We start from the raw sequence: 26,425 nt of genomic DNA on the forward strand, positions 1-26,425 counted from the left end.
AGCCTATATCTCAGTGCACGAGTCTGTCAGTCTCTGCCGGGCAAAGATGAGACTCACACTGCCAGGCTAAGGAGGTTACTTGGCAGTAACAGAGTCCCAAAGTCTGATGAATTTGTAATCCTGGCCTAAAATTGAGGCCAAGGGTCAGGGTCCACTCTTTGTTTGTTTTGTGATTACGGGGCTGGGGACAGAACCCAGGTCCTTGCACATGCTAGGCAAGTGCTCCACCACTGAGCTACATCCCCAGCCCCAAGCCTGCTGTTTGAAAGCGGAATGGCTACGTGGGATGACAATTCCATACTGGTGTTCCATGACTTTGAGGATGAGGGGTAAATAAGGAAGTAAGGGGCACCACACATTTTAGGAACAGTCACTTATTAGAGTCCTGCTGCTTTAGTTGCTGACTAATGCCTTAGAGGGAGGACACAGAAGCTCAGCGAGGTCCGGTGGGGTGTGCAAGGGAGATCCTTCGGCCACGCGGGGGCAGTGTGAGGCTGCTCCGAACAGGGCCGCACCCGGAAGACTTTGGGCTTTGACAGAGACAACAGGTGTCCAAGACAAAATTCTCTCCATCATGTTTTTTATAAGGACAATTTACCCTTTTATCAAGAGACAGCCAGGTGGGGTGCTTTTATGGCTGTCGTCCTATCTCCTGGGTCCCACAAAGTAAAAAGTGCTCAGCAGGAGTGTTTCATGAAGAAGGCTTGGGGAAAGTTGGTGGTCACACAGCCTTAAAGAAGAAGTGCGCTGTGTCTAAAGATCTGTCTTTGGTGGGCATGGGGCTAGGGAGAACCACAGGGCTCCCCAAGCTCTCCTGTCTGTCTCCTATGGTACTACTGTGGCTCCACCTCCCTGACCCAGTATGATGGTCCACTACATCCTTGCAAATGATGGTAAAATTCACATAACATAAAATGTACCATTTTAACTTTTTTTTTTTTTTTTTTTTTTGAGATAGGGTCTTTCTGTGTAGCTTAGGCTGGCCTTGAACTCACTATGTAGCCCAGGCTCGCCTCGAACTCGCAGTGATCCTCCTGCCTCAGCCTCCTGAGTGCCAGGATTACAGGTGCATATGCCATCATGCCCAGCTTCATTTTGACTGTTTTAAGTATATAGTCCGGTGTCGACATACACTTGTATTGTCGTGCAACTATCAACAGCACCCATCTCCAGAACTTCTTTCATCTTATAAAACTGACACTCTCCCCATGAAATAAGAACTGACCATTTCCATTCTCTCCGGGGCCCCAGAAGCCATCATTTTACTTTCTGTCTTACAGAATTCTACTAATATAAGTGTCTCAAGTAAGAGGAATCATAACATACATTTCTTTATGTCTGGATTATTTCACCTAGCATGTTTTCAAAATTTATCCATGCTGCGGCTCGTGCCAGAACGTTCCTCCCTTTTAATGCTGCATAATACTCCACTGCATGTGCTCTGCGTTGTTGGTTGGAAAGCTTTTTAACAGTCCTTTCAAATGCAAGCTTTCACTGGCTCAGGTGGTAACTGAACACCTATGCCAATCCCATGCAAATGTAGAGGTTGAACCCAGAGTCCTGACCTTTGGGTAGGAAGCCGGGAGCTGTGGCCTGTGGCCCTCTTCTTAAATGCATCAGAAACTGCACGATTTTTCCTTTTTGGGTACTGGGGATTGAACTCAGGACCTTGTGCTTGCCAGGCAGGTGCTGTGCTGCTGAGCTACATCCTCCGACCCCCTAGAAGCTACACAATTTTTGTAAGTCAGCAGGAAACAAATGCCTTTGTTTCTGCTGGCAGTCTCTTGAGTCTCCAAAATCACAGGCACCAGCCGTTTGGATGTGAGCATTTGCCCTTCTGCCTCCCAGATAGAGTATAAAAGACACAGAATAACACGCTCTCAAACACATTGCTTTTTCAAAGGGCAGAATCAAAATGGCTCACAATAAATATCTGAAACAAATTCTGCTCATTTGTTTGGATCTCAAATGGGACACTCTTCAAAAAAGAAAAAAAAAAAAGACCTTACCCTACATAAAGAGATCTAGAAAGCAGCTGTTCCGGCTTACCACTAGGAGCAAGAGACAGGGAAGAAAAGAAAAAAGCCAGGTTTCCAACACACTGGGCCCTGGGGGTGGCCGTTTCTGTACTTTGACAAGTGCTGCGCCTGGAGCATCAGTCTGAGACTAAAATAACCAGTGTCCTTTGGTAGAGACAGTCGTGTTTAACAGATCTGAATTACATTTTGGGGAAATCATTAAAGTGATCTATGTTTGCTCATGAAAAGAGGTGGAAATAAATTCTACTGTGCGAAGGGGCAATCCATATCTCATTACATGAATTATTGCTTTCTATTATCCTTTTTTTCTGTATAAGATGGGCGATGGGGGATAAGACTTGGAAGGACCTCAAACTGTCCTCTTGCATTTTCATGACAACATGTACAGAAAAAGCTGTGGTCAGACCGAGACCACAAGAGACAGTGGATTTAGAGCCCGTCTGGAACGCAGGTACCACAATAATCCACAATCTTCGTTCTTTATCCAGTTCCTGCTGTTCCAGGGTTCAGGTCTGGACTACAAAAAGACCCTGGTGGAACTGTGTTTTCATTTAAATTGCTTTCATAAAACTGATAAAAGAAGTATCATGCTGTTCCTAAGCCAGGGGTTCTTGAAGTCCTGAATGACTAGAAGTCACCTGGACCCCTTTTCTGAAATTAGAGACTCTGATTCACCAGGTCTGGGAGGTGTGAAGGAATCTGCATTTTAACAGATATACTAGGTGCCTTGAAACATTGTCCTAGGGTCACAAAAGGCAACAGTCAAATGCGTTCTAAAATCTTCACAACTCTTCCGCCCAGAGATGACCACTATCAATATTCTGATATATTTTGGACTATTGAGTATGTATAATTTTTATCTTCTTATTATCTACCAAATTATTCAGATTTGGAATTCAATCTTTTCCTCACACCTGAGCAATTTTCCACGCCATTAGTTTCTGAAAATACCATCTTGATCACTTCATAGTGGTCAGTTGTGCAGGCAATTTAGTCATTACTTTTCTGCTAGCCATTTGAGTTGTTTCTTCCCTTTTAATTTTAATGTATTTTCAGCAGAAATCTGGGTGTTGTTTTCAGTTATTTCCTCAAAACAGATTTGTAGAAAGGAAATCACTTTTTCTTAGCATGGGTCCTAGGAGAGAATTAAGCACTAATATTCTAAGGCAGTGATGGCGAACCTTGCAGGGCTTTAAATGATAACAAATGGCTGCCTGTGGCATGTGTGCTATAGGTTTGCCACCCCTGTCCTAAGGTATCTGAACAAGGTATGATAAAAAAAAGACAGAGAATAGTTATATTTTAAAAATTCCCTACAGTAAAAAACACATTGCCATGAGTTTCCCTTTACATACTCCCCCTGACTTCAAACACACTTATCCCATCATTCTTGTCACTTTCTGAAGCAGTTCTGGAAGTCTTCTTTCTTGTGTGTCTTGAGTTGAGCTGTTGTGTACAGCTACCCGGATGTCCTGAATTGATTAAAATTTTGATTTTGGAGGTGAGCTAGAAGGCACATGGTATGGATCCAGTGAATAAGGTGGATGAGACAATCTGTAATGTTGTTATTGGATAGAAATTATTGTCAGTGTTTTGAATCAATTCAGGACATTAAGGCAACCACAAAAAAATGCATGAGAGAGTTCCAGAACTGTTTCAAAAATTCACAAGAATGATGGGATAAAAGTGATTGAAGTAAGGGGAAGTATTTTGAGGAAAATTAATGGCAATGTGTCTTTTATTACAATAATTCAACTGATTTAAACATTAACTGTATAGTTTAATCACATCTCATATACTCATATGGGCATGTAGATTTTCCAATCAATGCTGACCATCTATGCAGTGGTCCCATAAGATCACAGTGGAGCTGAAAATTCCCATTACCTACTGAAATTGTGGTCATTGTAACATCATTGCCCAGTACAGTACATTACACACTTATGGTGATGCTGGTGTCAACCTACCTTCTGTATTGCCAGTTGTGTAAGAGTATAGCATGTGTAATTGTGTACTATGTCCATGTATTTATTATGCTATACTTTTTAATCACTGTCTTTGAAGGTACAATTTCTATTTGTAAAAACTTACCCTAAAACAGTATGAAGCCACAGTTTCACACATCTCATGTTTACTTCATTGCTTGTTGCACCAAGTGGCCCCATTCACTGAGTGACCTACGCCATCTAGGTGTCTATGGATGTTCAGATAATGAAATGGTCCTCTGATTAAATTCTCAGGATGTAGGCCCTTGTTCAGGGACACACAACCATACTGAGTTGCCATCTGTCTGCGCTTAAGTGGTACTGGCCACTTAGAGAGAGAGAGAGAACAGCCACTCAGATCATCTCCTTGTTCTCTGGTTCAGATGAGGAACACTGGTTGAGAAAACGAACTTTTTTTTTTTTGAGACAGAGTCTCGACTATGTAGTTCAGGCTGGCCTTGAACTTACTATGTATCCCAGGCTGGCCTCAAACTTGCAGAGATCTCCTGCCTCAGCCTCCCAAGTACAGGGATTACAGGCATGCACCACCATACCCAAGGAGAAAAGAAACATTTTTAAAGCTTCAACACACATTGGAAATGGTTGTGTAAAATAATTCCTAGAGTAAGTATTATCAGTACCAAGCCTTTGATTCTTGGGAATTCTTGATAGTGCAGCTATCATTTTAAAAAATCTATTGTAGAATATGTCTATCAATTGAATTACTTCTTCTTGAAAAAGAGAAATATAATATGACCATGAAGTAAGAGGGATAATTTTAACATGCGGTTTGTGCAATTGGTTTCATCACTTAATAACCACACTTCAGACTTTATATTTCTCAAATAGGAAACTGTTTTGAGCATAGTTCAATGAGTATTCTCTGAAAGAACTGGTAAATGCAACCTACAGAGTACCAAGAATTGAGAAGACACTGTATAGGGCTCTAAAATGAATTCTGTGTGTGTATGTGTGTGTGTGTGTGCATGTGTGTGTGTATGTGTGTTACTGGAGATCAAACTTACCAGTGAGCTATACGTCCCCCCCATTTTAATTTTGAGACAACATGTTGTGCAGTTGCCTAGGCTGGTCTTGAACTTGGACTCCTCTCACCTCCTCTCACCTCCCTGATCTGAACAGCTGGGATTATGTTATGCACCGACATGCTGGGCTAAAATGAGTTGTTATATTCAATTTTTAAAGAAAGATGGTGAAAGTATGGACAAAAAATGAAATGGAAAGTCCCCAGTTATCCCACTGCACTTCTACTGAAATGCTTTCAGTGAATTCAGCCTGCATTGTTACATGTTTTTTGAGACAGAGTCTCGACTATGTAAATTTACAGGAGATATAGAATGTGTAAATTCTATTATGTAAATTCGAACATGTAAATTTACAGGAGATATAGAATGACTAGAGTAACATGTGAGGGAAGGAATTGGTGTAGACTGAATGCATATAAGCTCAGAAAGCAAGTTGTAGCATTACTGGGAGTGAGTGTGCTGCAAGGATGGACTGATAGACAGAGGTTGTCTCCAGCTGGGTCCAGTGGGCTGGGCCAGGCACTCAGGAGGCAGAAGGGAGCTTACAGGAAGGTGGGGTCCGAGGAACTGCATGGGCTGCACAGGAGAGGGCTTGAGGTACTGTCAGCCTCCAGCCCAGTGTTTGCAAAGATCCTGGACAGAGGGACGAAGGAAAACCTTACTTTCCCTCAAGGAGACAGGTTTCAAATGACACGCCATGTGACTTGCATTCTGATAAAACAATAAAACAACAAACAAGCCGCAAGTACAAAGGAGGTCTTTGGAAATGTCAGTGAATGTGCGTCCTGCCAACATCAGAACGATTTTGTAAGGAAAGACAGATAATCTCCATGAGGCTACAACATGAAAATTAGGACTAATGCCAGAAGGGAAGAAGAAAGGAGCAGGAAGTTCTTAACCTGAAAAGGGAAACTGACATAAAGGAAAGAGTGACCTCAAAAGAGCCCCTATTAATGCGCATTGCACCAGCAATGCTGAACACACACAAAAACAGGCCAGCTACTCATTAGCTCTACCCTGGAAGAAGCAGTGCTGTCACTCATTGCTGTGGCACAGGGGGCGGGGTGAGGGAGGAGGAGATGCTGAGCTTACAGTTTGCTCAGCGTTCTTGAAGGGTTCCTGCAGGACGGAGTGGCAGCCGCGCTTTCACAGCCATCGGGGAAGCCAGCCCCTTGGAAAAGCTACAGCTTCATTAGGCGGTCCCAGGACAGCGGCAGCAAATCATGGCACAACTGTCGCAGCAGGATGTTTGTTATCATTGAAAGCTCTAAAAGGTTCACCACGGCTGTCCAAGGAGGTAAGGCAAGGTCAAGCCTGGGTTGCAGAGCCCGAAGATATAGAAGGATGGTGAGAATACGGACAAAAAATGAGACTGAAAGTCCCCAGTTATCCCGTTTTTGTTTTAAAATGGGTGAAGTTGGAATTTTAAATGCCTTTCCTTATCTACTTTATCTAAAATCTATTCAGGGGCTGGGGATTTAGCTCAGTGGCAAAGCGCCTGCCTGGCAAGCGCAAGGTCGTGAGTTCGGTTCCCGGTACCGGAGAAAAACCAAAAAAAAAAAATAAATAAATAAAATAAAATCTATTCAGCATAAGCCAGGGGTAGGCAAGATCCTATGTCCCGTGGTGGAAATGAAAGAGGGGTTTCTTCTCATTTCTCCCCCTTTGACCTAAAGTTTCAGCTCGTTTACTTTCTTCTTTCTTGTCTAACTCTGCATCTATCCTACCTGAATGTGGCTGAACTGCAGGAGATTTAAAACCAGCCTTTCAATTTCTGCTTGCCTGGAGCTCTCCTGCAACCTGTTCTGCTGGGGAAAACTCACAGTGTAGAGGCCTAGGTTGAATCCCAGAACCACCTTGAGCAGCTGACCTCGTCTCACTAGCCTCAAATTCCTCTATCAGGAATGGAAACACTGTCTTCTTCATACTGTTGGACAGGTACAAAGCACAGTGCGCACGACTACACTGAGCATCACGCCTGGCCGCACCACGTGCCAAGACCTTCTACAAGTCAACCATTGATGGAGAGCACTATGAAGCAGACCTGAGCAGGACTTAAATTAATCAATTGGCTTTTCATGTTCACTTGTGAATCTGTCCAAGGCCGAGGCTCCTTATCTGGAAATGGCGGGCTCATAGTAAGTGAACCTCTGTGAGTCACTAATCCCTACTAAAAGCTGTAGTGGTGGATGAAGCCAGAAAGCTTCAAAGGATAAGACAAGATCACAAGGACACCTGGATCAGATCTCAACTAGATAAAGACTATAGCCTCAGGCACCTCATTCTTCAGTGAATTAATTTAACACCTTATTTAGAGAAGACCTTGAGCGGTTCCGCCCTTCTTGAGTATTCCCCTCCCTTCTTCTGATAACTAAATAAATATGGGCGACCCAGAGAAGGTCTTGGTTTTAGCCCTGAGAGAATCTTGAATGATGTGAGAGGGCTTTGATCTTCCTGGAGCCCTGAAGTCATTCCATTTGCCTCTCTATTTAGCCTTCCCTTACACTCATCCCATACACCTGATCAACCCGCAATAACTAAGGGATACTATTAACACCATAAACAATTGGAGTACTTCCTTTTCTTATTGTAGCAGCTTTAAGCATTTTTTTTTAAACTTGAAAGATGTGGAGAAAAAGAAAGCAAAAATATTTAGCATCTTATCAATCAGAATTGATAATTATTTCATTTGGTCATATTTATGTCCACCTGAAAATGGAGAGCTAAGCTATTTGTGTACAGCTGGGAGAACTTTTGGTCCTGTGTTGGTTGTGTTCTTTCACCAGGGGCTGAGCCATGCTGTGTGGCTGTCTGTGACAGTCCCGCTGTACTCCCTGCATGCGCGCCACACCCCCCAGAGATCCAGCCAATAGCCATATGTTTACAAACTGTACATAAAACTCAGCATAGTTTTGGTGTGAGATAAATTTTTAAAGCTTATATAGATTGTATATATGGTATGTTTCTTTCCAAAATCGTATTTTTTTTTTGGTCTTTTTGAGACAGGGTCTCACTGTGCAGTTCAGGCTGGTCTGGAGCTCACTTATGTAGCCCAGGCTGGCCTGGAACTGGCCACAATCCTTCTGCCTCAGTCTCCGGAGTGCTGGGATTACAGGCGTGCACAACATGCCTGGCCCAAAATCATATTTTTGAAGTAAATTCATATTTAAATATAGTTTTAATTAACTTTTTAGTGTTGGTATTAGTCTATTTTCCAGTTTAGAGAACATTTTAAGGGTGCTCTGTTGATGGATATGAAGATTTTGTATAATTTTTCCTCACCATGCAATTATAAACAATTCTATAACAAACTTTTTCTGTGGCACTGGGGATCGAATCCAGGGTCTTGTGCATGCTAGGCAGTGCCCTACCACTGAGCTACATCTCCAGCCCTTTTTGAAATTTTTATTTGGAGATGAAGTATCATAAGTTGTTCCCAGGCTGGCCTTGAACATGCAATGTTCAGGCTTCAGTCCAAGTAGCTGAGATCACAGGCATGTACACCACACTCAGCTTCTTGCATCCTTACTGAAGTATAGGTGTTAATGTTCCTCAGAGGGGAACTGCTGTATTGTGTGTCCATGTGCATTTCGGTTTTACTAGATACTGTTAAACTATTCCCAATAAAGGGGCACAAGAATTCTTGTCCCCTAATGTCCTTGCCAACACTTGCTATTGTTCCCTCCCAATTTTGCCAAGTGACTGAGCCATTTTTTCCTGTTTCGGGGTTTTTGATTTCCCTTTTTTGAGTTGCTTGTTCATATCTTTTGACTATTTTTGTTGGATGACTTGCCACAATTCATTCTGTGTGAGTTTGCACATTTAAAGTGTGAAGATGGTACTTCACCCATTGTTATAAATCTTCAGTGGCCAGCACAATGCCTGGCATGAAGCAAACTCTGTAAGTGACCACCGTGTACGTCAGCCCTTAGCTAAAACTCACATCTGGATGCCTAACGTCTAAACCATAGGTTACACTTTACTCTGATCGCACTTACAATCAGCTGGGTGCCCCTGTATCCACTGAGAATCACAAATAGACACTCGGGCAAATGATAATAAATTTTCACTGGTAACTGTGTCCATGAAGAAATGGAAACATGGAGGGTAAACATGGTCTGAGAGTCACTATGAGAGTAAGGATCAAGACAGAAATTAGGTTTTGTAATTGTAGATCTCACCTTCAATTCCAAGGTCAGGTAAAGCTCTACAAGAGAAACAAATGTGAACACACGATTTACCTTGTAACAGTTTTCTAGTGTGTTTTCCCATTTCAGTCTGGTTGAATAGCCTGCCATGTTCTTTTGGTAGTACTTTTCATCCTCCTTTTCCAAATTCTCAGTCGATTTTTTCAATTTATTGAAGAGCTAAAGTAAGAATATCACTGTCACTGTCGTATTCATTAACGTATTTATAAAAGCCCTTTATAATTCCACAGGAAGAAGTGTATGTGGCCCAATGATATAAAACTCTATATAAAGTGTTAACTATATATGACAAAACAAAAGATCTTTTTCTTTCTCAGAAAAAAAGGATGACAGAGCCATAAGGAGACCTAAGGTCCTTTCAATATGACACCTTCAATTTTACACATGAAGAAATTGATGGCTTATATATAAAATAATTTGCCTAGGAGGCAAAATCAAATCAAGAAGGCAAACTGACAGTGTATTTGAGCATCAAAAACACGAGTCAAGTATCTCCAACTTAAAACGTCAATCTACCATTAAATTCTACAGTCTTATGTGGCAATACTTCAGGTTCTCACATTTCTTATGAGGATGAGTAGAGACTGTGACATTATGTAATTTTTAGAGCAGGCCTGGTCTGACCATCTTAGAGCCAACATTGCAGCTTTGGAATCAGACTTCTTCGGTTTGAGCTCCGGTTCTGCTGCAGATAAGTTACTTAAACCTCACGAGCCACAGTTCCTTTATCTCCCTGATGGGGCTAATGGCAGCTCCCATGTCCCTGGGCTGCTTTGAGGATTCAGGTAGGTAATGCAGCTAAGACACATGCTAGTTACACTCTCTGATACCTTGAGAGGCGCCCAAAGATCGATACGTACAGTAATTACCCGAGAAAAGCCTGCAGCGCATGCCCACTGTTTACTGTAAGCTATGGGCAGTGTGACAGATAACTTCCCCTCACTCTTCGCCCAAGAGAGTCCTTTTGCTAGTCACCAAGATCTGCCATTCCAATTGCTAAATCTTCAGGGAAATCAAAGTAATACAAAAGTTCCAGGAGCACAGTAGCTGAAATGGATGATTAAAATGTCCACGCAAGTGATTTCATACCTCTGAAAACTGAGTAAAGTTAGTTTTACAAGAATGATTTTAAAGGTTTCCTGTGCATAAGCCTGCCTGGGAGCGGGTGGGGCTGGCTTGTACAATTTCAAGTTTGGGATCCCACAAGTAGCAATACTAATTCATTAACTCTGTAATGAGATTAGCAAATCTGAACTTTCACTCCCTCTTCAGATGTTTGCCATGCAAATGGTGCTCAAATCACACTTTAAGGAGTAGCAAGAACACCCCTAGTTTTAGCTGTTTAGCAGCTTCAAGGACAGAGACAATGACTTTTAAGAGTGATATTCTTTACGGTTAAGATTTTGACCAATGTCACAATAGTGAAGGACTTTCATCCCAAGTGCTGAATATTAATACCACTCACTCTACTTTTCCAATTGATATGCTGGGCTGGCTATGTAAACATCCCTCCACTCAGATGTATGACCTATACAGGGCACATTGGTTTTGTATTTCAAGTGTGATGAACCACATCAATCTGTAGAAACATGACCTTGTGAATTTCAAGTTGATAATGATAGCGTAAAAGCCTGGAAGAGTGCTACGCTATACTCTGCTGAACACTGTCTTAGATTCTCAGGAGAATGCTTGGACACCAGCAGTGAGCACTGACCTTTGAGATCATCCCTCGCTTTCACCAGCCTGCGTTACAGTGCTACTGACCACCCGTTTCTACATGGCAAACATACCAGAAATAGCCCCAAGTGGACATAAAAGAAGCATGTGGACTTCTATGTTTTCAGTTTAAAAACGTCCTTTACTAAAATTTGTTGACATTGATTTTGTTTTCTTTTCTTTTCTTTCTCTTGCAAGGAACATCTTATTCACCAGGTGTTAATTATTGAGTGACTGCAGTATGTCATAGGCAAAGTTATGGGAATAGAAAAGAGAACAAAATAGGTTCCTTCTCTAGTTAGAGAGGCACACAGGTCACTGCTATGTTGTGATGGGTCTCAGAGACTCTGGATGACAGCTGTGCTTAGCTGTCATTGGGACACCAAGAGAGGCAACTAAGCCAGTCTTAGAATGAAAATGACATTTAAACTGTTGCTTCACATAGAGTATGCAATGAAAGAAAGAAAAAAAGATCCTGTGTGAATAGACCTAAAATGGAAGTAACAATTAGTGTGGCAAAATATCAAGGCATAAAGAAAAACCTTGGTGAGTTTGGAGCACCCATACAGAAAGAGAGAGAGAAAGAGAGAGAGAGAGAGAGAGAGAGAGAGAGAGAGAGAGAGAGAGAGACAGAGACAGAGACAGAGACAGAGACAGAGACAGAGAGAAAGACAGATGGGGGAGAGATGAGAAATGACGCTGAAGTTCTAAGCAGAGATCAAGTCAAGGAGGGTCTTCAGGGCCACATAAGAGAGGGTACACTGTAATCTGAGGTCACTGGGAAGCCTTTGAAGGCTTCTAATGGGAGAATGATAAGTTCAGATTCAAGTTTCAGGACCACCAGCTTTGCTTGTACAAGAGGATTAGATGGAGAGGCACACCGAAGGCGCAGACGCTGATTTGTTTGTGGCAGTCATCCAGACAGATGCTGACGGTGTCCCCAAGCACACCAGTGGCAGGGAGACAGGTAGAAGTAAAGAAGTTCAAAAAACATTTTTTTAAGGATTAGAATTGGGAGGATATAGCAGGTGATAATATTCAAGGATCTGGGAAGCAGAGGGATAGCAAGTATTTCTGGTAGAGAGAAGAGGCGAGTCTGATTCTGGAGGTGTGGGAGGCAGTTTGGAGACTGGGATGGGTTGGGGATGGGTATTGGGTATTTGTTCACACGGACACGGTAGTCAGAGCTTTAAGAGTAAATGTACTGACGACCTGACGTTGACAGTATCAGACTGGATGTGGAAACGCAATGGTAAGTTAAACAGAGGTGGCCAAAGAGAAGTCTTCAGGAAAAGCAATATAAAATGTCAGCGAGACAAAGGGAGTCCATAAAGGAGCCTAAGATAACATTTCCAGAGGGGCAGGAGGAAAACTGAGAGACAGAGAGACAGAGAGAGAGAGAGAGAGAGAGAGAGAGAGAGAGAGAGAGAGAGAGAGAAAGAGAGAGACTGCTATAGTTAAAAAGAAGAGAATGTTCCCTAGAGGGGGAAATTAACTGTGTTTGAAACATTGCTTTGCACCTCACAGAGTAGAGCTTCTAAGAAGTTCCTAAAGGTAAAACTGGAAAGTATTCACTGACTTTCACAGTGACATTGTTTTGGATGGCAAGAACAAGCGGAGGGAAATGGTAGGGAAAGCTTGGCTAGGGCAGCGTGAGGCACAAACAGGAGCTGAGAAAGTGGAGATAGCAATCAATCCTCTCACAAAAATCTTATTGTAAACAGAAGGAGGGGAGGTGGTGGAGGAACAGGAATCGGGCCGTGACAGGACGACTCTTACGCTTCCGGTTCTCCCAAGCTGTGGGTGCAGTAGCCTGAATATCCATGTGCTCCACGAGTCATAGGTTCAGATTCGAATGCCCAAGGTGGTGGGAGATGGGGTCTTCGGGAGGTGATGGGGCGTGGCCAGTGGAGCGCTCATGAACAGGATAAGTGCCTCTGTAAGGGAACCCCAGAGTTCTCTCTTGCCCTCCTTCTGCCATGGAAGGATATAACTAGAGGACTGTAGTCTGCAACCTGGTAGACGACCCTCACTGGAACCCAACCATTACTGGGACCCTGAGCTTGGACTTCTAGCCTGCAGAAATGTGAGAGGTAATTTGCCTGTTGTCTAAGATGCCCAGGCTGTGGTACTAGTTAAGGCAGCCCAAGCAGATTAAAATGGGATCCAAGAGGGCGGGCAGCCCGCAGAGGGTCTGTAAGAGGCGGGAGGGTGGGACTCCCCCTGGAGGCAGGTGCCTGCTGCCTTCTGTGCGCTCTGTGAGGCCGGAAGCAGGACAGTGGGAGAGGGTGATGGGTTGGAGTAGCAGAGCACGAAGGCTTAGATCAGCTTGGGGTGGGAACCAGGACTGCTGAGCAGGGGCATGGGAGGAATCGCTAGCAGCACAGAGGAGAGACGAAGGCTGCAGGTATGATCCTTTTGTGTGGATGAGAAATGAACACTACCTGAGGTTTTCAGCTTCATAATTAAAACAACAGCTACAAAGCAGTAAAGATGAGAGGGGTCCGTGACATCAAACCCAGCAAAAGTCATGCTTGGAGGGTGCTGCAGGAGAGCAGAGGAGGCCTGTGGACTTCGACCTCTCAGGCAAGCTTTTAATGAGGAAGGAAGAGGAAATCACCACTCAGCAGGGCAAGCTTTCTTCGTGATTGCTTGGCAGTAATAAAGCTTCTAATGAGGGCTCAGGATGCCTAGGACAGGTCCTGGTGCCTTTGACACACCTTGCGGGCAGGTCATCATTCAGCACTTGCTATGAGCCTTTCAAACTGTGAAGACTGACACATGCAGAACTAGGAAGCTTGTAAAATCTTGCTAGCAATGAATTTAAATTGCTCAACTCATAGCTTCTTCAGATGAAAGGATGGAGCCACTTGCAATGACCATGTTCTTTTTAAGAATGTTTGGGACTGCAGCGCTGCTGGCTTCTTTTCCTTTCCACCTTTTAGAGAGGGTGTTATTTCACAGTTTCTAGTATGGGACATAATGGCAAGAAGTGTATGAGATAGCCTATTGGGGTATAGGCAGAATGTATTTGATTTTACTCCTGCACCTCAGTATTATGGGTGTTCTTATTTGCCTAGGAAGTTTTGAAGCATACTCTTCTTTAATATACAAGAGGACACTATTGTCCACACATGGACAGTTGTGGATCCTGAAGTGGCTTGGGGAAGTGGGGAATTTGGCAACATGAGAAGTTGCTGTGGGCCCCGTAAGAGTCTTTACTTCCAGTGTCCTGGGACATGTGCTTTTTGACATGTGCCTGGATCATAATTTTCAGAGGTATTACCCAGCTTTAACTGAACAGAATTCACGCATCTTAGAAATATTTCTGCCGTGAGCCCATAGACTGAGTTTGCTAATAATTATACCAAGATAAACTAAGCATCAGAGCTGATATTTTCTTCTGCTTCTGGTTATAAGCAAACACCACCCATGTGCAAAAGCAATAACAGAATGACCTAGTGGGATATGACAAGACATTAATGAAGGGGCTGGGGATTTAGCTCAGCGGCACAGCACCTGCCTGGCAAGCGCGAGGTCAGGAGTTCGATCCCTGGTACCAGAAACAAACAAACAAACAGAAAGACATTAATGAAGACATTTTTGGGGGAATCAAACTCAGGACTTTGCTCTTGCAGGCAGGCACTGCACCACTGAGCTATATCCCCAGCCCAAGACATTTTAATTACTTAAAAATTTCAAATTATCAAAAGGACTGTTAGAAATATGAATTTATATTTACTGTGGTAGAGGCTAAACCTTGCCCCAAGTGTTTATCATGCATATAAATTTTTTAATGATTATTATTCAGGGATTGTATAAAGGCATCCCTACAAGCTAATCATTTAAATTTTGTTTCATCTTTGCCTCATCCTGCAAACATTTCTACTTTGCTTTGTAATGTTCATAACATATTAGTATAACATATATTTATATATATTTCTACATATTATAAAATAGCATAGGTAATTATACCTAATTATTATTTATTTGGCATGTGAACTGAGATTTTTTCTATTAATAGAGTTCTCTAACAAAAACAAAAAAGTTGGACACCGTGGTCCCTGTCAATAATACCTTCTAAAACTATGTGTGGCCCAGGGTGATCCAGAATCCCTCTCATCCTCCGCCAGCCTATGGCTCTGCAGAGAGCCCGCCCCAAGCAAGGAACAGCAGGTCTCAGGGCTTCCGGTAAGGGCATGAAGCGCACCCGTCTCCAGCCACTCATCCCACGCAGCAGAGCAGCTTACCTTCTGCTTCTCCTTCTGAGTCATGGATTGCTTTGAGCTTTCTATCAGATGGAAAAGCGCTTCATGCTTCTTGGTACTCACCATTAATTTTTTCTTAGCCTAGAGTCACACATACAAACAAGAGGGAAAAAATAGGAGCAGAAACTGATTAGCAAGAGAAAAACTCTTCTGTTCTGGAACAAGACATGTTTCTGTGCCAGCTTTAATGATTGTATCATTTTAGTTCTTTGTGCCTGCCCTCACCTTAAAATCTGCTGAAAGTAGTGCAGCAGTGAACACTTTGCATGAGGACCACGGTGTGATTTCATTATTGTATTGTGTACACTCAAGGGGGTTATATGCTTTGCTAAATCACCAAGGGCCTGCAGGCCTCTACAACATTGTTCCACAGAGCATAATGGCTGTGCCAAAACAAACATGGGAGCCTGCCTGCACCACTCTTTTAAGTCAAACTGGCCACAGTTGGGTTGTTTTAAAATATCGCCTTAAAAGTTCAGCAAGGGTGGAGACCTCCCTCTCTGATGCTCAGCTTGAGAGCTGGGGCTGCCTGGCATCTTAGGAAAGGCCCCGTGCTTGCTGGGGTGTAGGCTGTGAGGGAAGAGGCAGGGAGGGAGGAAGCTCTCCGTGTCTGGCCACCCCATGGACACCTCGAAGCATTCAGAGGATCGTGTCTTATTCTGCACACTTGAATTTGGCTGAGAGATGATGCTGCAGAGATGAAGTACACAAAAAGATTTAGGCTGAGTTGGACTCAGCCTGTTCAGAAACTTGGTTGATTGAGACTGGCTTCTCCCTCAGATTACAAGGACTGTGGGACTGGATAGCCAAGGCTATCCTTGAGGTTTCTCTCTCCTTGGGAATTAGAGGCAAAGGCTTCCGTCTTGCTCAGAATACTTGAAGACTCTACGATCCAGCATCCCACAGTCCATTTCCTCTGCCTTCAGTCAGTCACATGCCTGCTGATAAATGAGTGAGAGAGGCAAGGGTACTTGGTCTTTTAAGGCTTTGCACTTGTGTCTGCAAAATAGACTGTATTTCATTATCAACATGCTCAAGCCCTTGGTTATAGGTCTGTTTTGTTTTGTTTTTTTTTTGTACCAGGAATTGAACTCAGGACCTTGCACTCACTAGGCAGGCACTTATGCCACTGAGCTATATCCCTGGCTGATAAGCCCTTGGATTGCAACTGGGGAGAGCATTATTATAGCTCAAGAATTTTATGTTCTCTAATTTCTCTGTCACTCTTCATAAAGAATTCAATCATTTTATTTAGAAAAATGACTTGGTAGAAACTGGGAAATAATAAAAAGTGGATTTTTTGTTGTTGTTGCTCTTGTTGTTCTTGGAAGCAATTGCAGCTTGTGAGCATTGTTCCTGACTTTTGGTTCATTGTATTGAATTTCCTGTGAATGCTGAATCTTGAAAGAAAATTGGTTTTTAAAAACAATCCTTTTATTAAAAGCTCAGAAAATTAAGAGCAAAGGTAAAAGAAAAAGGCACATGACTGGATATTTTTCTGAGGCTTTTAAAAATGTACTATAAATGCTTAAATAAGTATTTATTGTAACAGTGATTCTCATGAAATTCCATTTGCCAGTACGACACTGGGTGTAGAAGTTCATTGCCGCAAACATCTCTTATTAATGTCCTTGACCTGTGTAGTCAGTCCTCAGTTTCATCGGAAGTTTCTGAGTCACCCGGAGATATGTCTGAGGGCATCTCTGGTTATTGGGCACAGGGGCTATTTATTTGCACAGGTTCTCTTCAGACACTAACACTTTAGAGATGAAAAAATAAAATTACAACTCTTGGGGTACAAGTCCTGTCCAAGGGGATCACTGAGTTTTTAAAACAGATTTCCTAGCCTCTTACTCTTTTTACTTAGAATGAATTTCTCTAATACCAGATTATTCTAGAATAATCTTCCATACATATAGTTTCCATCTGTTATTTTTGCTGCCTAAGAACCTGTAAAAATATGCTCCAGCATTTCACTCCAAAACTTAATTCCACTCCTTGGAGTTTGTTCACCATTTCCTACATGTATGTTATCTAACCAGCTAAATTTTAAATTATTTGAAGACAAGGATCATGTCTTAGCAGGGTGTTGTGCACAGGAGGTGGACTCTACACACTTTTGAAATCAATATACACCTCTCTCTGGACATGCCCCGCCCCCCCAGCATCACTAATGCTCTTCTACGGAAGGTCTGTTTGTCACTGGTTGTAATTTCAAATTACACAGAGAGACAGTACAGAGTAATGGAAAAGAGCAGTGACTCTGGAGTCCAAGAATTTCTAACAACTCTTGGTTCAACACTAACCAGCTATATCCTCTTGGGAAAATTGCTTACACTGTCTATGTCTCAATTTCCCTCCTGTATAAAACGGGACAATGCAAGAGCACACATCACATTGGGTTCTTGTAATGATTCATATATCAATATATAGAGCTTGATCAATTTTGCATGTCTATATCTTGTAATCTAAGCAACTACTTTGAGATAGCAATATGCAATATAATAACTATTATTAATTTCTATCATCTTGTTTTGGAATTCTGCATTTTTTTCCCTCTCTCTTTAAAATATATAGAGCTTGGCACATAATACATGCCATATAGGTGTCAGCCACAAATAATAGTTGCATTTTCAGCTATACTTTTCTTTGGCTTAGTTAAAAGATATATCCATATAATAATTCAGATGTGAAAATATTTTTCTCTGCAATTAGTGCCGAGGAGTATTAACACTAAAGCAAATGATCATGTCTGTGCAGAAGTAAAAAGCTTCAATCCTAAAAACCGAGTTTATGTGAATGCTGTTTGTGAGTACTTGCCTTAATTTGCTGATTCCAATTGCTAATAACAAGACTTGCTGTCTTTTCAACTTCATTATCAAGCTATTAAAGAGAAAATGGAGAAAACATCATTCTTTCTTTTTGTTTAATCATTACTATAGACTAAATATTTGTTCCCCCTAAAATTCGTAGAAGGAAACGTATTCCCTCCAGGGGATGGTGTCTGAAGATGGAGACATAGGGGGTGATTGTGTCATGGGTGTAGAGCCCTCATGCATGCATTTACACTGTATAAACGAGGTCCTGAGTGCTCCATTGCCCCTTCTACCATGTGAGGACTGCTGAGAAGATTGCTGTCCACGCTGCAGGAAGAAAGCCCTTACCAGACATTGCATCTGCTGGCACCTAGATCTTGGACTTTCCAGTCTGCAGAATGATAAGAAATCAATTGCTGCTATTTCTAAGTTACCCAGTATATGCTATTCTATTGTAGCCACCTAAGCTGACAAAGATAGTCATGGTATTGGTTTTTTAATTCTAGTATAATCACTCTCACTATCTATTGCAGTTTGAAAATCCTACAGTAGACATTTCCTGAGTAAAGTAGCCAAACTGTCTTATCTCTGTGTCAAGTGTCTCTTGACAGGATTTGTCAAAACAACGTTTTCTGATCCATAAGAATGTGAAAAGCACACACATGCACGCAGCTGTGTGGAGGACACCCTCGTATAGCCTGCGTCCCTGTTGGTTCTATAACATCCACGTCAACATCAGTTCATGTGGCAAAAAGCCCACATCAGGATAACTGGTAAACAGTCCTTGAAGTACTTATTTTACTACATGGTTCCTTTGCTCACAGTGTGACTGTTTTAATTTCACAGAGATCAGATTATTAATCATAATTAATTCTCTTTTAAATGGACACTAACAATAATGATAGAAGTGGATATAGGCAACCATCCAGGGGGATCAAATACAAGTTAGCATAGAACCTTCTTTCTTGTTCCATAGATTCAATCGATCAGCCGTAATTCAGCTTGCCTAAGATCCAGCAAACAATATATTTTTGTTTTCCCCCATTGGTTATACGTGTAGGATGTAGTTTATTGTAACCAGTGCAATAAGAATAATTTTATGCACTATGCCATTTTTAACTCACTGAATGTGCCTGGAATCCAGAGCAAGTTCACTTCCAAAAATAAAAGTTAATCTCTTATCTATTGTGAGAGACTGGGGCGGGGACGTAAGGTGCATTACAGTGGCAAGGGCAGTGCTGAAAAGATTATAAACTGGAGCAGCAGTTTGAGGGGTCATGACATCAACTGTCTAAAGTGTGGAGATAAATTGCCGTGGATTGTGCCTAATTTATGGTAAATATGAAACAAAGATAGTTATCATATTATTACATGGTATGAAAAATATTTTGTAATTACTGAGATAGAGATTAATGCTTGGTTTTATTAAGCTAACCAGCAAAGGCAGATGATTATATTGCTTTCTAGCAATTTCTGGTTCCACCATCAGCCCAGGCTTAGGCAGAGCCTCCATCTGACACCAACTCTTCCTTCTGACTCAGTGTAATGGGTTTGAATTTTTAAGTGCCTTTATCATTTCTCTTGCATCAGAGCTTCTCAAATCCCTTTATCCTCCTGATGTAAACCGATCCTTAGGACCTGTTTCATCTGAAGCTGCCCTGGCACTGTCTCTGCTCTCCTGGGGGCCACCTCCCACCTGGGCCGGGCCCAGGATAGGCCGTGACCCTGACCCCACTTCTAGCAGAGCCCAGTGGCTTCCAGTGACAGCCGGTGACACTGTCTGGAGACTTGCTCCAAAGAGCCTAACAACCGTGTGCACAGTGAAACTGTTCTGAAAGGAGAGGCATTCAGGAAGGCTAAGGCATGTGTTCTAAGATGACCAGGCAGCTAGGGCTTCATTCATGTAGTTACATAATCCCAAGCTGGTACTCCTAGAAAAGTGTCTTTCACAAAAAAGCAGCTATCAGTTTTCTATTTACAAATGGAATCTTTAAAATTGATCATTAAATTACTGAAAAGTACATAAATAAAAATAGCCTTGTTCTATCACCTCAACATAATTTTTATTAACATTTGGGAAGGAGCCGGGAGTGGTGGCACCCTCCTGTAATACCAGCCCTTGGGAGGCTGAGGCAGGAGGATCGTTGCGAGTTCAAGGCCAGCCTGGGTTATAAAGTGAGCTCAAGGTCAGCCTGAACTGCATAGCGAGACCCTGTCTCAAAAAGACAAAAAAAAAAATTTTGGGAAGGATCTTCAAGTTTCTCTCTCTCTCTCTCTCTCTCTCTCTCTCTCTCTCTATATATATATATATATATATATATATTCTTAAAAATTGAGGTTATGTTGCTTCTTATATTTTAAAATCATACTTATTTAACTATATTATGGAAAAAAATCCCCATGCGGTAAAATTCTTCTATAAAAAGAGTTTTTGTTTTCATGGTACTGGACCAGCATGAGCCCAGGGCTTTGCATATGCTAAGCAAGGGCTCTACCACTGAGCTATATCTCCACGGCTTTTCTAATAAGATTTTTAATGGTTGTATAGTACTCTATTGCTTGACTTTGTTTTTGCTTATTTGTTTTACAGTACTAGAGATGGAAACTAGGGGCTTCACACTAAGTTAAACCCAGGTCCTTTTTAATTTTTTTTTTTTAAATCTTGAGACAGGGTCTTGCCAAGTCTCTAATTTGCCCAGCTGGGGATCAAACTTGTGATCCTCCTGCTTCAGCTTCCACAGTGTTGGTTCACAGGTATGCCCCACTATGCCCAGCTATCATCATTATTTTTGAATGATGATACAGTTGCCACTTTTTCACTCTTATAAACAATGTTCTAACAAACATTCTTGTACATAAATCATGGGTGTGTGTTTTGTTTATTTTTATGATAAATTCCTGAGACCTAACATCACTTTTAGGCCATCTTTTCCTCCATGGGCCACAGACAGAAATCTTGCTTTTAAGAAGGAAGGAAAGAAAAGCTTTGACTCACTGATTTTCTCTTCTTCTCCTGCACACTCAGGATTTGATGAGTTGGTTTTATTGCTTCCAACTCAATTGCTTTGCCAAGTTTTCTGGAAATAGAACATAAAGACAGACAGTCATTGTCTTAGGGTTTACATCCACTTTCCAAATTACTTTCTGGGGAGATGAAATGGTAGGTTACAGCCTATGCATTCAGCGCAAGTTGGAAGTGGAATATTTGTTCCCCACCCACTTTGGATATTTCCCACTCCCTGTGGGGTTGGAGCCAGGTCTGGGCGAGAGCCGGGGACACTCACTGATGCAGCTCCGCGGCGGATTTCATGCCCTCCGATGCCCACGCCCAGGCGCTGCTGAGACAGCTAGAGGCAAAAATAGCGGGGAACAAGGGTGGTGTCATTTTCCAGTGAACTCTGGGGAAAAAAGGTCTCATGCCTGATGCACTCAGTTCTCTAACCGGATTTCAGTTTCTCCGTGAGATGAAATCATGCCAATATATTTATTTGCTCTCTGGTCATTAGATACGCTGCCTTTCTTCCCCAGTCATTTCTCCTTTACATTTTCATCTCCCATCTCACATCTGTAGAAAATCAGGGAAATAGAGTCGCCAGGGAAGTGAACTGGTGGTGATAGGATAGTGGGTTAGCAGGCCCTCAAAGAAGTCTTCAGGTTCCTCAATTCAGAGATGAATAAATTGAGTCTTGACGAAGTTAAATGACAGAGGCCTCAAATCCCTGCTAGCATCCTGCCTACTGCTCTTGGAGTCGGGATTCATCTCCTGCTCCCTGCTGGCTTACCTGAGAAGACCTTCTAATGCCGGGGGCCTACCCCACAATCACAGAGGGTACCACACTGACCCTGGAGGGACAGAGGAAGGGTCAGAAAGGGCAATGTCATACTCTCCCACATGAGGGGAGAATGCAAACAGGACAAGGAATCTTCGGGTGAGATGCACATGTCTGTTCGGACTTTGGTGGTGGTTACATGGGCTACAGATCCATAAATACTGACCAAACCACATGCTTAACATGGGTGCTTATTATCAGATGCGAATAAAGTCGTCCTGTAAAAAAGCATGTCAGCACATTGTGGGGGAGAGCATCTTCCATGCGCTTCTCAGAGCAGCTTGGCAGCAGGGCCGGAAAGGCAGCATGCCAGCCTCTGAAGGGCCAGGGGCCTCCTGTTTTTCCTGTGTGATGTAGGAAGAATCACTCAGCTTCTCTGAGCTTCACTTAACTGATCTTTTAACATAAAAATGCCCTGGGATATCTGTGCAAGTCCCCAACACGGATTTGGGTATGGAGAAACACCCAGTGAATGCTCATCATTAAATATTGGCTAATGCTGCCCCACAGAACGTCCCAGACATGCCAGCTCTTTGGTAGTACTGTGCTGGGTGCTGGGGTCCTGACGCAGCAAGACACACACCACTCCACCTTGCTACCTCTTATTCTGTAGGAGGAAAAGAAGCAATCGAGTCAAAGCCAGTGTGAGCATTCATGGCACTTTTGCTCCATGTGAGCTACGTGTCTTGGTTACTTTTCTCTCGTTGCTGAGACAAAATACCCAACGCCCAAAATGAAGGAAGGAAAGGTTTATTTAGCTTACAGTTTGTGGAGGTTTCAGTCCATACTTGGCTGGCTTGGAGGCAGAAGATAGCAAAGCAACAAGAGCAAAGGGGGAATGGCAGCCGAACAGCAAACAGCCAGAGCAAACCGGAGGAATGGCGGCAAGCAGCTTCTTTCCCTGCCTTACTTACTTTGTAAACAGGCTACCCCCACCTAAGGGGCTTGTAGCTCTCACATAGTCTCCATGCCCTCCTCTTCCACAGGCTCAGGATGTATACAAAGTAAGCACCCTGGCTTCCTGCTGAGTCACTTAGCCAAACCTCTAGACTCCCCAAGTTGACACAATGTATCAACCATAACACTACGCCACCAAGTACACTTGGATTATCTCACTGAATCTTCCTGGCAACCATAGGAGATAGGTTTTATTTCCATTTTAAAGAGATATTGAAAGGAAAGATCAGTTGTCCTATGTCACACAGCCAGTAAGTGGTAAAGCTTGAATTTAAACCTGGCAAGTCTAAACAAAAGTCTATCTAAACTCAACCGTGTATGTGCTGCACTGCCTTTTGTAGTCTACCAAAAGTCTGTCCTAAAAATAAAAACAGAGCTAAAAGTCAGAGCGATTTTAAAGCCATCATTTGCTGTTACAGGTGACATCTAAGCAGGTGTTGGGATCTGGGCTCCAGAACACTCCCCCTACCTGTCAGCGTCGTAAAAAGCCTCTGTCAGAGCGCTGCTAGTTTGGGGTCACGTCTGCACGCATTAGTACGGAAGCTTCATAGCAAATTATCACCAGTAAATGCTTTTAGAATACCTACATCTTTCTTCTCTCCTGCGAGGAGGAAATCTACTTCATTCTTATTGCTGCTAAATACTGAGAATGTGAACCAACATTTTTTTGCACCCAGTGTGCTAAACTCTTTACACACATTATCTCATTTAATATGCACTGCTCATTCGTTAATCCTTTCATTCTTTCTCTCTTTCTCTCTCTCTCACACACACACATGCACATGTACACTCATGCACACACACACACATGCATGCACACGCACATGTACACTCGTGCACAATGGAACACGTATCATTATTCCATCTAACGGAGGACGAACTCAAGCAGAGAGGCCAAATTACTTGTCAAATGTCACACAGTAGAGATAACACAGGACTCAGACTTCCTGACTCTGACCTTCTGACTTAACACCACCACTTTCCAAGTTAAATGTCATCACGAAGCCAATTATAAAAGAGGGCTTAGGGGTTAGAAGGACCCAGGGTGAATCCAGCTCTGTCACTCATTGCCTGCATGATTGGGAGTGTTTGCTATTCTCCAAACCTCAGTCCCTAGCTGTAAAGAAGGATGATAATCAGACCTCTCAGGGGTTGGTGGGAGGACTGAAGCAGAGGATCCGCAAAGCGTGTACCCACAGCACCCGGCCCTCAGCAAGTGCCTGGTAGCTCTGTTTGGTAACTGCCACACTTCTAAGAGGAGGCTGGAATGGACTGTACATCCGTTTTGACTATTTTTAAGAATAATTTCACCTTGCTTCTGCCATGATACTTACTTTTTCTTGGTGCCCTGCAGCACTTTGTTCAACTTGGTGGCCAGTTTCTGAAGTCCTTTGGCGTAGCTGATTTCCAGGTTTGCCCTGTTAGCAAAGGTCTAATTGTTAAATAGGATGTAGAGGATATGCTGGTCACAAATCAGCGGGCACACCACACACACATACACACACACACACATGGACTGAGAATGAGATGCCTACCTAAAGGAGAGATCATTTCTTTACTATAAGAATGTACTTGTCCAAAGGCAAAGCTTTGAGAGTATCAAAGATCCTACAAAGGAGAACATTTTATGAAACCTTCTTTCACACTAGTGTTACAGGTTGAATTTTGTCTCTCAAAAAGATCCCCTCACCCTCAGTGCCTGGGAATGTGACCTTATTTGAAATAGGGTCTTTGCAGGTGATGATCAGATTATGATGAAGTCATTAGGGTAGGACTGGAGCCAACGCCAATGTCCTTATAAAAGGGGGCAATTTGGACACAGAGACAGACATGCATACGGGAGATGCCACGTGAAAATGAAGACAGAGATCCGGGTGATGTTTCTACAAGCCAGAGTGCAGAAGGCAGCAGCAAACTACGGGATGCTGAGAGAGCCCCAGGAATCACAGTCCCCAGAAGGAGCCAAGCAGGTGGATACCTGGACCTCCAGAACTGTGAGACCACACATTTTTGGTGTTCAGGTCACCCAGTCTGGGGTACCTTGCTATGATGGCAACGCTTGAAAACTAATGCAACTGGTAAGGAACAGAACTGGCACTAATCAGGTTCGCTCTTGATCGTAATAACTGACAATTAAATGATAATTTAGGATTAAATTAACCAAGTAGTGGCTTTCTTTGCTTTTTGTTTGTTTGCTTTGTTTATTTTATTTGCTTGTGTTTATGGTGCTGGGACTGAACCCGGGGCCTCCTACATGCTGGGCAGTATGTTAGCTTTGAGCTACAGTCCTAGACCAGCGGGAGCTTTCTAATGGGAAGTCGGGGAGGTGGCCAACATCAGATTTTAAAAACGGACTTGCACTGCTTTCTGTGCAGGATGACACGTAGCAGGAAGTCTGGGCATGCCCTCCTTGGCTCTTTGGAGGCTGAATCACTTTCTTCTTAAAATGATTTTACTGTGTCCTATTTTTAGGTTCGTTTGTAGCTCCAATGAGAACACATTCTATCTCACTTTTGGCTGTAGATAGTGAAAATGTAGGAAATTAAATTCAACGTATATTTCCCTTCTTATATGGACCATAAGAGGGGTGGTTGCTTATTTTTCACTACTTTAGTTTTATGTTTATTAAGTCTTTAAAATTATTTCTGACTTCATTTCTTCTGGGAAACAATCCCTGGACTCTTCAGTAAGTAACCTAGTACCCGCATGTTCTCACAAATTGGATCCGGTGTTATAGACCCAGTAAAGGCAGATGGCTCTTTCATAAATGATCAGAAGACATCGATCAATTTTTTTATCTATTCATTTTTCCCTGTTAGTGCAGCTGTGCCTTCAGATATTTTTATCACATTTTTAAAAGAAAGTAGATCACCGCAGGATGTATGTTAAGGTGTAGGTGCAGAAAATACTCACTTGGTATCAGGACTTAACCCAAGTACAAGGCAAGGTTAAGGTGACTGTTTTAAAAATATCTCCTGTGCACGAAAATAGATTTCTTTGTTGCAGGAATATGCACCATTTGAGGAAGAGAGAAAGACGCTGGTCAGTAGCAGGGTGGAAGAGGCCACCACCCTTGATGAACACAGGTGCTCTAGAATCCCGTGAGAGCCCTACTCAGCGAGGTGGCTTCAAGCAATGTTGAAAAGGAGCACCTGGGCCTACTTCTAGGTGTTTATGGGGCTTAAAATGTGGTCATAACCCACACCTAGTAGGAGCTCAGTGACAGGAACAGTTGCTACTGCCCTGCAAGGCTCTGTGTCATGGGAACCCCTCCTCTCTTCCTGGTTTCTCCTCCTTACTCACTCACTCCTTTGCTTATCCTGTGCTTGCTCAGTGGCCAACTGCCAGCCTGCCTCAGGGCCTTTGCACTTGCTGTGGCTGCTGCTGAGCACTCTCTGCTATGTAATCACGTGGTATTCTCCTTGCTATGATTTCTGGCACATCTCATTTAAATGTCATCTCCTCAGAGGCCAGGATTTCTAAAAGAAGAACCTGTCACTATTCCCTTACAGATTTACTTGTAGCCAGGCACTTATCACTACCTTACATCACATAGGTTGTTT

At 42.7% G+C, this 26,425-nt stretch overlaps 1 protein-coding gene across 1 annotated transcript in view; it reads right to left on the bottom strand.

Moving 5' to 3' along the window:
* Positions 1 to 26,425, bottom strand: part of Nostrin (nitric oxide synthase trafficking) — a gene marked incomplete at its 3' end in the record, with an annotated part of 57,126 nt that overhangs the window by 14,488 nt on the left and 16,213 nt on the right. The window contains 6 exon segments of the mRNA XM_005393274.2: positions 9,309 to 9,434; positions 15,242 to 15,340; positions 18,080 to 18,142; positions 21,071 to 21,152; positions 21,360 to 21,422; positions 24,197 to 24,280. Coding sequence (XP_005393331.1) covers positions 9,309 to 9,434; positions 15,242 to 15,340; positions 18,080 to 18,142; positions 21,071 to 21,152; positions 21,360 to 21,422; positions 24,197 to 24,280 — 517 coding nt within the window.

This window comes from Chinchilla lanigera, unplaced genomic scaffold, assembly GCF_000276665.1.
Source record: "Chinchilla lanigera isolate Chin_1 unplaced genomic scaffold, ChiLan1.0 scaffold00048, whole genome shotgun sequence".
NCBI lineage: Eukaryota > Metazoa > Chordata > Mammalia > Rodentia > Chinchillidae > Chinchilla > Chinchilla lanigera.